General features: G+C 41.0%; 1 protein-coding gene across 1 annotated transcript; it reads right to left on the reverse strand.

Moving 5' to 3' along the window:
• Window positions 1–262: 262 nt before the first annotated feature.
• Window positions 263–10,284, reverse strand: wnt11 (wingless-type MMTV integration site family, member 11). The gene is made up of 6 exons (XM_058627989.1): window positions 9,991–10,284; window positions 8,099–8,306; window positions 6,208–6,452; window positions 4,189–4,466; window positions 3,459–3,751; window positions 263–1,351 (listed from the first exon to the last, which is right to left on the reverse strand). Exons 2-6 carry the CDS (start codon window positions 8,179–8,181, stop codon window positions 1,177–1,179), a joined length of 1,074 nt encoding a protein of 357 aa, XP_058483972.1. The 5' UTR covers window positions 8,182–8,306; window positions 9,991–10,284; the 3' UTR covers window positions 263–1,176.
• Between the last annotated feature and the right edge of the window lie 5,255 nt (window positions 10,285–15,539).

Genomic DNA, 15,539 nt, shown 5'->3' on the forward strand with positions numbered 1-15,539 from the left:
ATGGCCAAACAAACACTTTCCCAGGGTTTGAGTGATTCACAGAGTGAACCCTACAACTCATTATTGACTGTGCGGACCTGCAGTCATACTGAGCTAAAAGTGGTGGTAAACTGTTATTTTTATGAGTCTTGGTTTTGCTGTAAATTCCACTTAATGATCTCTGGTTAAAAAAGTAATGAATGTCGGACATAGCAGACAAAAGCGACACAGGAATGTTACTAACAGAGCGGCACAAGGAGGACAAAACGTGCAGCATCCGATGTAAAGATCATGGTGAAGGTCATTTAATTATTTTATAAATACTTCTTTCTTTATTTCAGTATACAAAATAGCAGTATGTACATCCACACAAAAGTGGTTTACAAAATCAATGAGTTCAGCTCATATGCTCTAAAAAATAAAATATATTTTTGAACTGCCTGCAAAGGTCGGTCAGACATAACGGAGATAATGCACCATTTCACCAAGCTCATTATTGTCCTCTCTCCAATCCACAGGGATGCAGGCACGTCGTGATCCACGCTGGACCCATGGTGAGAGTCCAAAAACATCAACCACAAAAATTTTCCATGATTGAAAAGTACTTGAAGTTCCCTTTGTGTTCCCTTTTCCTCTATCATCCATTTTCCTGCGGAGGGAAAAAGTCTCAATAGTACCTGAAAAAAGTACCACACGGTTCCGTTAGAACCCTTTAAATCCCATGGAATAAAGTAATATGTAAAAGTCTCAAAATCCTCTCCTTCCAGCATAAAATCCAATATTATTTCTTTTTTTAATAGACATATAATAAAATAGACTTTCAAAATCCCCGGTGTGGGGAATTTATAATCATTAACATGACAAAGAAAAAGAACCCATGAGGACGGTGGTCTTCTCATAAGACGACTGGGGCTGTTGTCCCACGCGCCACATCCAGGTTTGTGACGCAAAAAATGACAGAAGTCTGACTGGCAGCACAGAGATTTTGTTACAAAAAAAATTGATAGTGATACAAGGAAAAGACCACTTCTTCGTTGAGATACACATGCTAAAGCTTCAGGCAAGATTAAGCCTTCTTTGTACTGTAGTGCTTTGGTTAATCTGGAGCCTCGGGTGGGCTGAGTACATGAAGAGGACTGCTGATGTGGCCGGCAGCGGGCGGGCGGGCGGGCGGGCGGATGGGGGGGGTTGGGTGACTCATTTGCACATGTATCTCTCGACGATCCGCTCGCACTTCTTGCAGGTGACGTAGCAGCACCAGTGGTACTTGCAGTGGCAGCGCTCCACCAGCTTCTCCGTGTAGGGGTTGTAGCCGCGGCTGCAGCACATCAGCTCACAGCTGTCGCTGCCCATGGACGTTTTGTTGCACTGCCTGAAACGTAGCACAGAGGACAACAAAAAAAAAAAAATTTAGTCAGAAAGCCGAGATGTGGAGGGGTAACACATATTTCCGCTTTGGTTTCCTGCCCGACACAATGCAGTTTACGGCCTCATTCTCAAACACTTTTGCTCCATCTCGCAGCCTTAAAGAAAGGCCACAATAGTCCTTTAAAAGTGCTTGACCGACCGGTGTGCTTTAACCTTTTGTGCGCTCCGTCTTCCAAACATGTTTTTCATTCATTTGCCTTTTTGTTTGGCCGTCTTTGGGCAGTGGATGCTTTCGGAGCCTCTCATTCCAGAAGCCCGAGGTGTCTTGAATAGCCCCCGTCATAAATCTGGCTGAATACACAGCACTGCCCTCCCTCTCTTTAGCTTGCCCTCTTCACATAATTGCATTGTTTTATGATGGCGGAGTGTTAATGACCAGTATGCTGAGAGCGATGCTGAGCCGATGGCTCCTCTGGGAGTGAAAGAGGAGGAGGAGGAGGAGGGACGGAGTGTAAGACAGGTTTATTACATCGCTGAGAGCTGGGAAATAGACAGAAACCCCCACACAGTCAAGGGTTGTCAGGAGCAAGATCTTGTTATATCACTGCTCTGCGCTAAGCTGAGCGAGAGGACAGGGCCGCACAATCTGCAGTTCACATCTGCAGCTTTAGGCACGAATGCAATAATGTCATTTCAGACAAAAGGACAGACTTAAGTAGTGTGTCTCTTCCCAAGGCCATGACATTTCTTTTTTTGGACGAGTGGTAACACTTGGAGCACGAGAAGCTGCTGCTAAAATTCACTTTCCCTGCCGCAAAACTCTAACTCCAGAACAAACACTGACATTTACTCATTTGAGAACACCAGTGTCGCACATCTTCCTGTCTATCTATCCGTCTGACTGTTAATCTCATAACTATCCAACTCGACAGGTTTCAACTTTGTGCAGTACACCAGCATACTCACAAAAATACAGAGAACAGGCACATATTTAGAGCTGAAACAATTAATTGATTAATCGATAACTAAATTAAGTATTTTGAATTAGAAGCTTTTTTTCGTGATTAAAACAAGATTTTCGATTGTTCAAGCTTCTTAAATGTGAATATTTTCTTCATTTCTTTGCTCTGGATAACAAAGAAATCATTCAAAGTGAATCATTTTGGTTTGTGGAAAAAACATGATAAGGTTTCCTGATATTTTATGGACCAAACGATTCATCGAGAAAATAATCGACAGATTCATCGATTATGAAAATAATCCTTAATTGCAGCTCTACACATATTGAACGGTTACTGCGCGAGTTCATGTCATGATGGCAGCTAAGTGGGTGCCACGTCATTCGGCCTTAATTATCAGGCTGTGAGGGATGCATTAGGCACCCTGAGTGTCCCTTGATATGGGGGACATGTCCTCTGCATATCTGTAAGAGCGGCATAAATACATGACGTAGCCAGTCCCACAGTGTGCGATATTTAACAAAAACACCATGTCCATAGTTTGTGTGATTTCTTCGTCGTGGCAGCAAATTCTGTGGGGTCTCTGTGTGGAAGCCAAACACAAAGAGACCGGAGGAAATTCTACATGATGGCATAGAAATCTGCCACCACCTTCTCGGTGATTGGCGGTGCATTGCAGGGCAACACTAAAACACCAGTGCACAACTATACGTGCGTAGGCTTACAGTGACCATAAATCAGGCTTAACTTCTCACAGACCACACACTAGATGTGAGTAGCACAAGTATGCACACTTTATCTTTGGGGACCATTAACTATTTCCCCATTTGTGTGGCCCTCTTCAATCAATATCAGCTCTGGTGCACTCAGTCCCAAGAATAACTGCATTAGTCATTGTTTCAGATAGCAGAACAAGCACTCCAGTCACGGGGGCCTGTCCACTGACACATGCTCAGACAAGCCACAGACAGAGCGCTCTCAGGGCCACTCGCTGTTATCAGCCAGGTCTCCAAACCAAACGGTGCCAACACCTCATGAGAGTCAACATCCTGGTTGAGCACACATCCATTTCCTGTTTGTCAGCTGTTTTGAGTCTGTCACTCACGCCGAACAACAGAGATCTATCATTAGCAAACACAGTGACCCTCTCACCTGCCCTGTGTGCCGGCAGATCCCTGCTTTTCATTCTTGGCACAAAAGTCCGGGGAGCTCTGCAGGTAGACCAGCTCGTTCTCCCTCACGGGCCTGATGTCAATATCCTTAGGTACCAGCTGCTTGCGTGTCCCCATGGGTCTGTGAACCACCTTGGTGGCAGACAGGTACTTGGTCTTCAGGTCCATGGCGATGTCCCTCAGGTCTTGCAGTCCTCTCCAGCAAGTTCTTATAGAGCAGGAGCCGGATACGCCGTGACATTTACATTTCATCACCAGCGCATTTCTCAGAGCCTGGACATTGAAGACAGGAGACATTGAGGTTAGAAAGAGCTCATTACAGGCTGAAATGAGTGGGTATAACCAGGCTCAAACCCACAAGTAGGATTAAATAAAACTCTCCCAAGTAGTAAATAAAAGCTTCACATAGCTAACAGCTATGGTAACAGCCAGAGTATGAATGCACGTATAAGTGCCTGAAATGATGCCAGACTTTGCACTGCTGCCAGAAATGAAGCAGACGAAGAATAAATTAGCGTGTTCACTAATGACAACTGGAGATGAAGCCAACAAAAACCTGCGTGAATTGCAGAGTCATTCGACCTGGGAGTGAATGCTGATTAAATACATTCCCACTGGTCAAAAACCATTTAAGTCAAAGACTAAATATGTAGTATAGGCTTTTTTTCCCCACTTGTTATAGGATAAGCAAAAATCGGTCCATGTCTTACCTGTCTGCCTACTTCACTGTTGTGCAGGTGCATGAGTTTGTTGGCGTGGGAGCCCGAGCGTTTCATCTTCATGGCGGCATCGGAGAACTTGGAGCCCATGATCAAACCATAGTGCAGGTTGTCGGCGCAGCCGCCCCAGCGATATCCCGGCTCCGGGATCTCGGCTGGGATCGGACCACAGGAGCACAGACGCAGGTCTCCGGAGGTGCACGCCCGCGCTATGGTGTGGCTGATGGTCGCGGCGGAGAGAGCGTAGACGAACGCGGACTCCCTCGTTCCTGTAGGGAGTAGAAAGCCAAAATTATAAAGATACAAAAGGGAGAAGTTAAATTTGCCATACAGAGCCATTCAAAGATGATTTCGCACACACATGAAGAAAATCATATTCAGTGCTGACCAGTGGATGAATACTAAAACCCGTGGTAGTGCAAACATCTGTTCAGTATTGTTCTGTATTGGTGTGAACAGTGTTTTGTCTCTGTGCTTGTGTGACACACATGGCCGTCATGTGAACCAATCACAGTTGAACTCTGCTTCAACATGAAACTAGAAATGTCATTTAATGTAACGAAAAATCCTCACAATTTAGCAGCCGGAACTTTTGCAAATGTTTTAAATTGTATTTTTGTGGGATCGGCTCGATCCATGGTTCTCAAACTGTGGTACGTGTACCACGGGTGGTACGCGAGATTCCTCTTGTGGTACTTGGAGAAAATCAGAAAATACCCTTCTACTGTATATACTGGGGTATGTGATTGCGAGTGGAGCTGAGGAATTTTGTAGAAAATGAGACAAATAAAACAATAATAATAATAATAATACTTTTTTCTCTCGCTCCATCTTAATCTAATTTCACTATATCAGTGTGTGAAACATATGTGAGGAAGAGGAGGATGATGAGAGAGCAAATGACCCCCTCCTGTAAATAATTGAACGTTGGCGATAATGTTGTTACTTCGAGAGCTCGATATTTTCTCTTGTGGTATCTGGTATAAAAAGTTTGAGAACCAATGGATTAGATAAATAGTTACAGCACTACAGGTCATAAAATATCTATTTTTTGTCATGAAATACAATTGACTCTCCACACGTTTTATTTCCTTTTTAACTTGTCAAAAAAAAAAACGACTGCATGCACAAAATGTATCTATCTATACACGCTATAATGCAGAGTGAGCGCTGATGTAATTGGCAGTGACGCGCATACACTGATAGCACATATGTTAAAGGCCGGGGAGTAACTGAGAGTAAGGGAAGAAATCATGAATGACCGAGGGCTGGTTAGATCAAAGCTATGCCTGGACAGAGATGAGCCATTTCCTGCTCACTGCAAACTGTTCATTTGGCAATGTGTCTCCTAGGGAGCTGTGCAAACCCTCTCTGCTCCCCCAACCCCTGCCAAAACGCAACTGCAACAGTCTCTGGCTGATTCCAAGACCTTCAGGCAAAAGAATCAGACTGCAGAGCAAACACATATGTGGTCGGACACAGTACGACTGTAGGATTCAGAAAAAAACAAGCCAATTATTAAATCATACAGAATATACACAGGCTGTGAAAGGAGGTATTCTCAAATTACAGCTTCAGCTGTAGGCTCCTCAGCCCCCCAAAATTGACTCGTTTGGCCGAGAGTTTAAAAGACGGAAAGATGAGGCCACATGTCATCATAAAACCAGAAACAATTTTTGAAAAGGAAATGATTCTGCAGGTATCGCTGTTCTCTAGAAAGCTGTCATGTACATGCATTCTCAAAAATTTATTGTGGCATCCGAGCAAAGACACCATTAAAGGCCGGAAGATCATTTCACCAGTTACTGTAAACTGAACCACAGTACATGCAGGACTCTGTGACCCCGGGTTTTGGATATTCATTGAATGTCAGCCGTGACAATATACATTAGACTCTTGTGGGTTAAAACAAAAAAAAAAAAGAAAGAGAGAAAGAAAGAAGAAGTTTGGAGCGGCTCCTTGGAATCAACAGAGTCGATGCTTGTCATTCCAAACTTTTTATGACCGTACCTCGGTCGAGGTCTGGACGATACTTGGGGGAGTCAACGGGGATGTCGATGGAGGAGCAGTTCCAGCGCATGTCGGCGAAGGTCTTCTGACACGTCTTCTTGACCTCGCGCGCCGCCTGGATAATGGTTTGCATGAGCTCCAGGTTGCTGCGGCACAGCTGAGCCTGGGAGGACACCAGGCCGGGCAGCAGCTTACAGTGGTGAGTCTGGTTGACGTGCAAAGACGTCGGAACGTGGGACAGCGCTCTGCATGACGGGACAGAGAAAAAGACAATACACGTACATTTTATTAGTAGCATAATAATAATGGCGACAATTGCATAATCACACGTTTCTTTCCGCAATTTTTTCCTTTATGTGTTGTGAAATGTTGTTGTGTTTGTGGACACATCGAGAGCATGCTCTTAAGCTTGTCTGGGTTCTATTCGCGGTTTTATTCCGAGTCTGTGAGATGCATCGGCTTTGAACTGATGTTTGAAAAGTCGAAACAGATAGTGCTTCAGGCAGGGAAATATTTTGGCCCGTGTCACAGAATAGAACCATCTTATCAAAGTGAAAATCCCAGGGGAACGAGGGTCAGCTGTGGATTCATAAAGTATAAGTGACATGTTCTTGGCTTCGGTGACTTTCTTTTGTTGAAACACAGAAGAGGGCCTTGACACAAGTAAATAAGTAAATAAATAAAATAAAAAAACACCCCTAACTTCAGTCAGATGAAGGACTACACTGATCTGCTGTCCATTTGCAGCGTCTTCCTCTGTGGCCCCAGTTCAACGCGAGGCCTTTACGCCCCGACTAAAAGCGCTCCACCTTTTGAGTTGATTCAAACTGTTCAGATTTATTGAGGGTGAACGTGATGGAGAAACCACAGGCTGAGCAGGTCGGCTGTGATCTCTGTTCCCCGCGCGTCGCGTTCTTTCGGAGAGAGCTCGTGAGAAACCAGTGCACCTTGGCCTGTTTTGCATTAGGGGCCGATGGGGGCCGTCACTCTGTGCCCGGGCGATAGACTGTGACTCCGCTCGTCTTGAGGTAACCCAGCACTCACAGGTGTTTACAGCTGCATCTGTTTTGCGTTGCGCCGCTCCGCTTTATCAACGCCGCGCGGCGTCTCGCTTAGATTAAGCACATGCCATCTCGTCGCTGCTCTCATGGCAACATCTGCTTTAGTCATCTGATGTGACTCTGGCGAGGCCACTCCAGACAGTCGTGGCGTAAAAAAACCCAGATCAAGAAATAAACAAGACCTCCAAAGGTTTATAAGAATATATACCAAACATTCAGTTAAGACATAACATATTTTCTTAAAATAAAAAAATAAATAAAAAAAGGCAGTCTGGGAATTTTATTTTTCTTTCCAAAATTATTCATAAAAGCCTGGTTTACTTTGCCTGTGCCATAAAAACAGTGTGGTGTTCAGTATGACCAATCAACAGAGCAGATTTATTCAACAGTGGCTATGTTTAAACTGATGAGACTACAGGCAGAGGCCAGTGACATCACTGGCGCTGTCTGCGGCACCGTGACACCTCATCATCTTATTTCCTGTTCTTATCGTGTCGTGTTTGTACAGCGGGAGGTAAAGAGTCGCGGCTTCAAGCTAAAACATGTCGTCTCCTTTCAGGGGGAGCTGCGCTCAAGTTAATAAATCAAAGCGGGTTTCCATTCATAAGCTCAAGAACTGCCAGCTAATCCAGGGACTCCTCCATCAGATACACGTGGACAAGACACACAGCCTTTGCCTCGAGCAGGAGCTGCCTCAGGAATGCTGGGGCCCTTTTCTAAGCTGCTGTGGGGCCCTCGACACCGTAAAACACCGAGACATGCGGCAAAGGGCCACGGGGACAATGTAAGACAGTGTGAATGCCGGTGAGAAATGAATGGGGAATACTTACAGCCATTTGATGCCAGAGCAGACCTGAGACAGCAGCAGAGCCGTGAGCACACTGAGAGGAAGGACATGCAAGCTTCTCCTCATGGTTGGACAGTGGTTCCACTTCACACAGGACACAAATAAAAATGGAGTGTTGGAGTGTTTTTTTATTTTGGTTCAAACTCAGAAGTCAGAGCTCACGGCACGGCCTCCTCCTCCTCTTCTAAATTCTGCAATGAACACAATAAACAATATCAGTGACTTTGCTGTGCCAAAAACGGACCGCCCTCCGACTCTCCATAGTTTTAGCCGAGTAACTGTGTGTGTGAGCTGTAGTTTGTACATTTGGAGAAGTTCACTTTAAGACACACAAGAACCAAAAAGCGGCGAAATATAGTCCCAGGAAAACTCATACGACTGTAAAAGATAATGATTGTAATATCAACAGTTACAGTTCAGTACAGTACTTCTTCTTCTTCTTCTTCTTCCATAGCAAAATAGAAACAAGAGATAACGGTGAATGACACGCGCTGTCTCTGTATTTCAAACCAGGAGATATCATTATATTACAGCTACATTCAAATCAAATCTATAATATAAAATCACATTTTAGAGACGGCTGAGTTAATGGCACAGCGGACTTACTTCATACTGAGCTTCTTTATTTACACACTTTTATTTCTCTGCTCCGCAGAACATGGGACAACAGAGTGAAAGCGATCAGTTCAGAAAGAGGACTTTTCGCTGTGCAATGGAAAGAAAAGGAGGACGCAGTAATGCGACAGTGCGGATGCCAGCGTCCACAAAAACACCAAAGAAGAAGTAAGAAGTAGGACAGATGGACCAGGGAGGATCAGTCAGAAGAAAGAGCAGATGAATGATAAGGAGATAAGTGAGAAGACAGATAAGAAGACAGATCAGGGTTTAGATGGACAGACTGGGGGACAGGTCCGAAGACAGATAGATCCGGGGGAGAGGACATTAGTCAGAGGACAGAACAGATGAGTGAAATGACAGAGTAGAGGACAGATCAGATTAGATGGACGGGACATTATCAGATGTGTTTGAAGTTCAATCTGTTAATGGGCCTTTTCACAAAGTGTGTGAAATCACTGCTCGTCGTCATTTAAATGAGCTCAGTGAAACTTCTCTGTGTGCGTGTTGACACTCATTCACCAGTATCAGTGCTCTCTGGCCAGCGGGCTGTAAATAATAATAAAGTCATTATCATATCGACTTTCTGACTAGTTTACAGTCTTTACTCGCTGCTCGGCGTCTGATCTGTTTGACTAAGTCACGGTCTTTGGATGTTTAAAAGCACATTTGGTCACAAGTGTTTATAGACTATAAATGGCAGCTCCACTTTTCCCTGAAGAGGCCGAACACGCGCTCACACACACACTGACTGACCAGTGTGTGTGTGTGTGTGTGTGTGTGAGCGCGAGCGCAAAGATAAAGTGGCCAGCAATGGTAACATTTGGTGATTAATGGAAAATACTAACTAAGAATCAATAATGTAACGGAATCTAAAAAAAACATTTCATTTTTAAGATATTCCTTCTAAAGTGAAAGATCTGTTACTTTTTTTCTTAAAAAAAAATGAGTGGAAAATAAAACTAATTTAAAACACGCTTCTTTCACACTTATCTCAGCTCGATCTGCACTTCTTTACAAACGCAGGTCGCGCCTCGACATCCACACACCGTGTCCTCGGACAAAGCAATCAGCTTTGCATTCACTGAATAAAAACCGCACTCTAAATTTATCCCAGTTTTTTTTTGGCGCACGAATACGCACCGCATAACGACACAATACACACACATAACGTCACTGTAGCGCCAGAGCCAGTGGAGCTGCAGCCGCTTGTGCGCGCACTGGAACCTTCTTCCTCCAGCCGGACAAGTTGGAACTCACCTTCACAGCAGCAGCAGCAGCGGCAGCAGCGACAGCAGCAGCAGCAGCGCCGGTCACTTCTCTCCACAGGATCAAGTAGGACAAATAGAAGAAAAGTAGTTCAAGTATCCTTTCACGAGTGTTGTGTTGTCTCTGTGTTAAATCTCAGCCTGATTCATTGGTAAAATCCAGCACTGGGTGGTAGAGAGTAGCTCCGCACAGGTACGCATGGTGTGTATCACAGACACAGACAGAGACAGAGTGTGTGAGTGTGTGTGTGTGCGCGCAGCTGTGAGCTTGAGCCCGGTGAGTGAGAGAGTGTGAGAGAGTGTGAGTGGGAGTGGGGGCAGTCTCGGCTCTAAGTACCCCTGCCCTTCTTTGATCTCACTGCTGATGTCAGACCTGCATTTACATAAGAAAGCGCGCAACACCGGCCCCACAGCTCGGCCACTCGGAAACAGCCCATAATATTATAAGAGTAATAAATAAATAAGTTGAGGGATTGATGACTTATGTGAAGGTGTTTTGGAAACGTCTAGTAATATTTCCCTCAGGGATCTGAAGTGAGTTAGTGCTGCTGGTGATGATGAATAATGACCTTATTTTAAAGATATTCAATGTTTTTTCTGCTGTTATTCTTCTTCTTATTATTATTATTTTTTATTATTATTATCATCACACTCCGATTAAATTCCTGTACAGATTCCTGATGACAGGGAAACTTAAACATAAGCAACAACCTGAAAATGATTAAAGTTGATATTGCCATATAGACCGCACTACAACAGCAATATACTGTCATTTATTGCATTTTTATCCCATGTTCAAACTGTTTATAATGTAAATATCAAGGCCATACTGTATATATTCTGCAAACTGAAAAAAAAATCTTTCTTTTAACTTTTTATAGTCTTATTGTTAAATCTTTCTATAGTGTACTTCTTGGAAATGCACATTTATTATTTATCGTCTTTATCTTTACTAAATTCCCCCACTGCGGGGCGAATAAAGGACGATCTTATGTTATCTTAGACTATCAAATGATAATTTAAATTAAGATACAAATGTAATGTAATGGTGAACACCTCTGTAACATGTACCAGTGTTTCTAAGTCTGTCCAGATTTATCTTCTTCTTTACTGTACTTTTACACAGTGTGTTGCTTTAACGTTTAATGTAAAAAAAAGAGTGGCACTTTAATTAATACATGTGATCTAAAGAGAACCATATATAATGTCTACATTGCTTGTAAACAACTGTTGAGTAATTTAACATAACATTTAACATAAAATCGATTGATTGTGTTATGTTTATAAATTATAAACCCAAAAATGAAGCGGTTCCACGAGACCCACTCCGGCACTGGCTGAGTAACAGAAATGTGACCACACAAGGGTTAAACTTACGGTTTCTATATAGATTCAAACTAAATTAATGTCAGATTTGAGATGACACGCATATGTAACAGCCCGCTTAGTGAACACGTTTGTGACATAAATCCGTCTATTTTATTTTTTTTCTTCATTGTCTTTTTTACACCATGTATTGCTCAAACTTTTAATGTTGTCTTAAAATGAATAAGTCCAGTGTCACCGTCTGTAGTGATGAAGACCAGTTTTTATTACTGAGTTATTCACAAACTGAGTTGAATGATCATCGCGAGGTGAACAGTGTTATTCGCTTTCTAAACTGTATGTATTCCATTTTTATAACAAAATAAAAATGCTCAAAATTGTCAAACAAGTTGCGTCCCGTGTTTGTCATTAATTAGAAACAAAATGATATTATGTCGCATTATTTTTATGTGTTTTCACTGTGCACGCGAGGTTAAACGCAAAGAAAAAATGCCACCGAAAATTCAATAAGAACTCTGAGAATCTCTGTCCCGCAAACGGAATCATCTACACACACATGCCTTCGATAATAGCAAAAGTAATGACATGTTGCATGTAGTGAAATATGTGCGTTTTGTATTTTGTTCAACTTATTATTTGAAAGGTTAATGATTATCTGATATTACTCAAAAATGTATTAATGTGGGTACATTGTAGAAGATACACATAGAAATACTATTATATATATTCTTGTGATATGTTAGAGAGCAAGCTGTAGGAAACTGAAGCACAGTTGACCTTGACGTTGCAACTGGTATAGCTAACTGAAAGCAGCAGAAAAGGTTTTACACATTTACACACTATGACGTTTTTGACCGATTTTGGACGACATACTATACTATGACTTTTTGGACCGATATTGGACGACATACTATACTATGAAGTTTTTGACCGATTTTGGACGACATACTATACTATGACTTTTTGGACCGATATTGGACGACATACTATACTATGAAGTTTTTGACCGATTTTGGACGACATACTATACTATGACTTTTTTGACCGATTTTGGACGACATACTATACTATGACTTTTTGGACCGATTTTGGACGACATACTATACTATGACTTTTTGGACCGATTTTGGATGACATACTATACTATGACTTTTTTGACCGGTTTTGGACGACATACTATACTATGACTTTTTGGACCGATATTGGACGACATACTATACTATGAAGTTTTTGACCGATTTTGGACGACATACTATACTATGAAGTTTTTGACCGATTTTGGACGACATACTATACTATGACTTTTTGGACCGATATTGGACGACATACTATACTATGAAGTTTTTGACCGATTTTGGACGACATACTATACTATGACTTTTTGGACCGATTTTGGACGACATACTATACTATGACTTTTTGGACCGATTTTGGACGACATACTATACTATGACTTTTTTGACCGGTTTTGGACGACATACTATACTATGACGTTTTGGACCGATTTTGGACGACATACTATACTATGACTTTTTTGCTTGATTTTGGACGACATACAAAACATGACTTTTTTGCTTGATTTTGGACGACATACTATACCATGACTTTTTTGCTTGATTTTGGACGACATACTATACTATGACTTTTTTGCTTGATTTTGGACGACATACTATACTATGACTTTTTTGCTTGATTTTGGACGACATACTATACTATGACTTTTTTGCTTGATTTTGGACGACATACTATACTATGACTTTTTTGACCGGTTTTGGACGACATACTATACTATGACGTTTTGGACCGATTTTGGACGACATACTATACTATGACGTTTTTGACCGATTTTGGACGACATACTATACTATGACTTTTTGGACCGATTTTGGACAACATACTATAGTATGACTTTTTTGACTGATTTTGGACGACATACTATACTATGACTTTTTGGACCGATTTTGGACGACATACTATACTATGACTTTTTTGACCTATTTTGGACGACATACTATACTATGACGTTTTGGACCGATTTTGGACGACATACTATACTATGACTTTTTGGACCGATTTTGGACGACATACTATACTATGACTTTTTTGACCGGTTTTGGACGACATACTATACTATGACGTTTTGGACCGATTTTGGACGACATACTATACTATGATGTTTTTGACCGATTTTGGACGACATACTATACTATGACTTTTTGGACCGATTTTGGACAACATACTATACTATGACGTTTTTGACCGATTTTGGACGACATACTGTACTATGACTTTTTGGACTGATTTTGGACGACATACTGTACTATGACTTTTTGGACAGATTTTGGACGACATACTATACTATGACGTTTTTGACCGATTTTGGACGACATACTATACTATGATTATTTTTACTGATATTTGACGGCATACTATAGTATGACTTTTTTGACAGATTTTGGACAACATATTACAGTATGACTTTTTGGACGGATTTTGGACGACATACTATAGTATGACTTTTTTGACTGATTTTGGACGACATACTATACTATGACTTTTTGGACCGATTTTGGACGACATACTATACTATGACTTTTTTGACCTATTTTGGACGACATACTATACTATGACGTTTTGGACCGATTTTGGACGACATACTATACTATGACTTTTTGGACCGATTTTGGACGACATACTATACTATGACTTTTTTGACCGGTTTTGGACGACATACTATACTATGACGTTTTGGACCGATTTTGGACGACATACTATACTATGATGTTTTTGACCGATTTTGGACGACATACTATACTATGACTTTTTGGACCGATTTTGGACAACATACTATACTATGACGTTTTTGACCGATTTTGGACGACATACTGTACTATGACTTTTTGGACTGATTTTGGACGACATACTGTACTATGACTTTTTGGACAGATTTTGGACGACATACTATACTATGACGTTTTTGACCGATTTTGGACGACATACTATACTATGATTATTTTTACTGATATTTGACGGCATACTATAGTATGACTTTTTTGACAGATTTTGGACAACATATTACAGTATGACTTTTTGGACGGATTTTGGACGACATACTATATAGTATGACTTTTTTGACCGATTTTGGACAACATACTATAGTATGACTTTTTTGACCGGTTTTGGACAACATACAGTAGTATGACTTTTTTGACCGATTTTGGACGACATACTATACTATTGACTTTTTTGACTGATTTTGGACGACATACCTTAATATGACTTTTTTGACTGATTTTGGACAACATACTATAGTATGACTTTTTTGACCGATTTTGGACAACATATAGTAGAATGACTTTTTTGACTGATTTTGGAAGACATACTATAATATGACTTTTTTGACTGATTTTGGACGACATACTATAGTATGACTTTTTGGACGGATTTTGGACGACAAACTATAGTATGACTTTTTTGACCGATTTTGGACAACATACTATAGTATGACTTTTTTGACTGATTTTGGACGACAAACTATAGTATGACTTTTTGGACGGATTTTGGACGACATACTATAGTATGACTTTTTTGACCGATTTTGGACAACATAATATACTATGACTTTTTTGAGTGATTTTGGAAGACATACTATAGTATGACTTTTTTGACGGATTTTGGACGACATACTATAGTATGACTTTTTTGACCGATTTTGGACAACATAATATACTATGACTTTTTTGACCGATTTTGGACAACATACTATAGTATGACTTTTTTGACTGAATTTGGACGACAAACTATAGTACGACTTCTTTGACGGATTTTGGACGACATACTATAGTATGACTTTTTTGACCGATTTTGGACAACATAATATACTATGACTTTTTTGAGTGATTTTGGAAGACATATTATAATATGACTTTTCTGACTGATTTTGGACGACATACTATACTATGACTTTTTTTTTGACCGATTTTGGACAACATACTATAGTATGACTTTTTTGACCGATTTTGTACGACAAACTATAGTATGACTTTTTTGACTGATTTTGGACGACATACTATACTATGACTTTTTTGACTGATTTTGGACGACATACTATACTATGACTTTTTTGACTGATTTTTGACGACATACTATCCTATGACTTTTTTGACCGATTTTGGACAACATAATATACTATGACTTTTTTGACTTGAACAACAC

Source organism: Solea solea, chromosome 4 (genome assembly GCF_958295425.1).
Source record: "Solea solea chromosome 4, fSolSol10.1, whole genome shotgun sequence".
NCBI lineage: Eukaryota > Metazoa > Chordata > Actinopteri > Pleuronectiformes > Soleidae > Solea > Solea solea.

Excerpts from the sequence above, each read along its gene's own strand:
- wnt11 (XM_058627989.1), bottom strand. The coding sequence starts at position 8,181 with ATGAGGAGAAGCTTGCATGTCCTTCCTCTCAGTGTGCTCACGGCTCTG. Across the intron at positions 6,453-8,098 it reads TGCTCTGGCATCAAATGGCT|AGCGCTGTCCCACGTTCCGA; the intron begins GTAAGTATTCCC and ends CCCGTCATGCAG. Across the intron at positions 1,352-3,458 it reads TCTGCCGGCACACAGGGCAG|GCAGTGCAACAAAACGTCCA; the intron begins GTGAGAGGGTCA and ends GCTACGTTTCAG.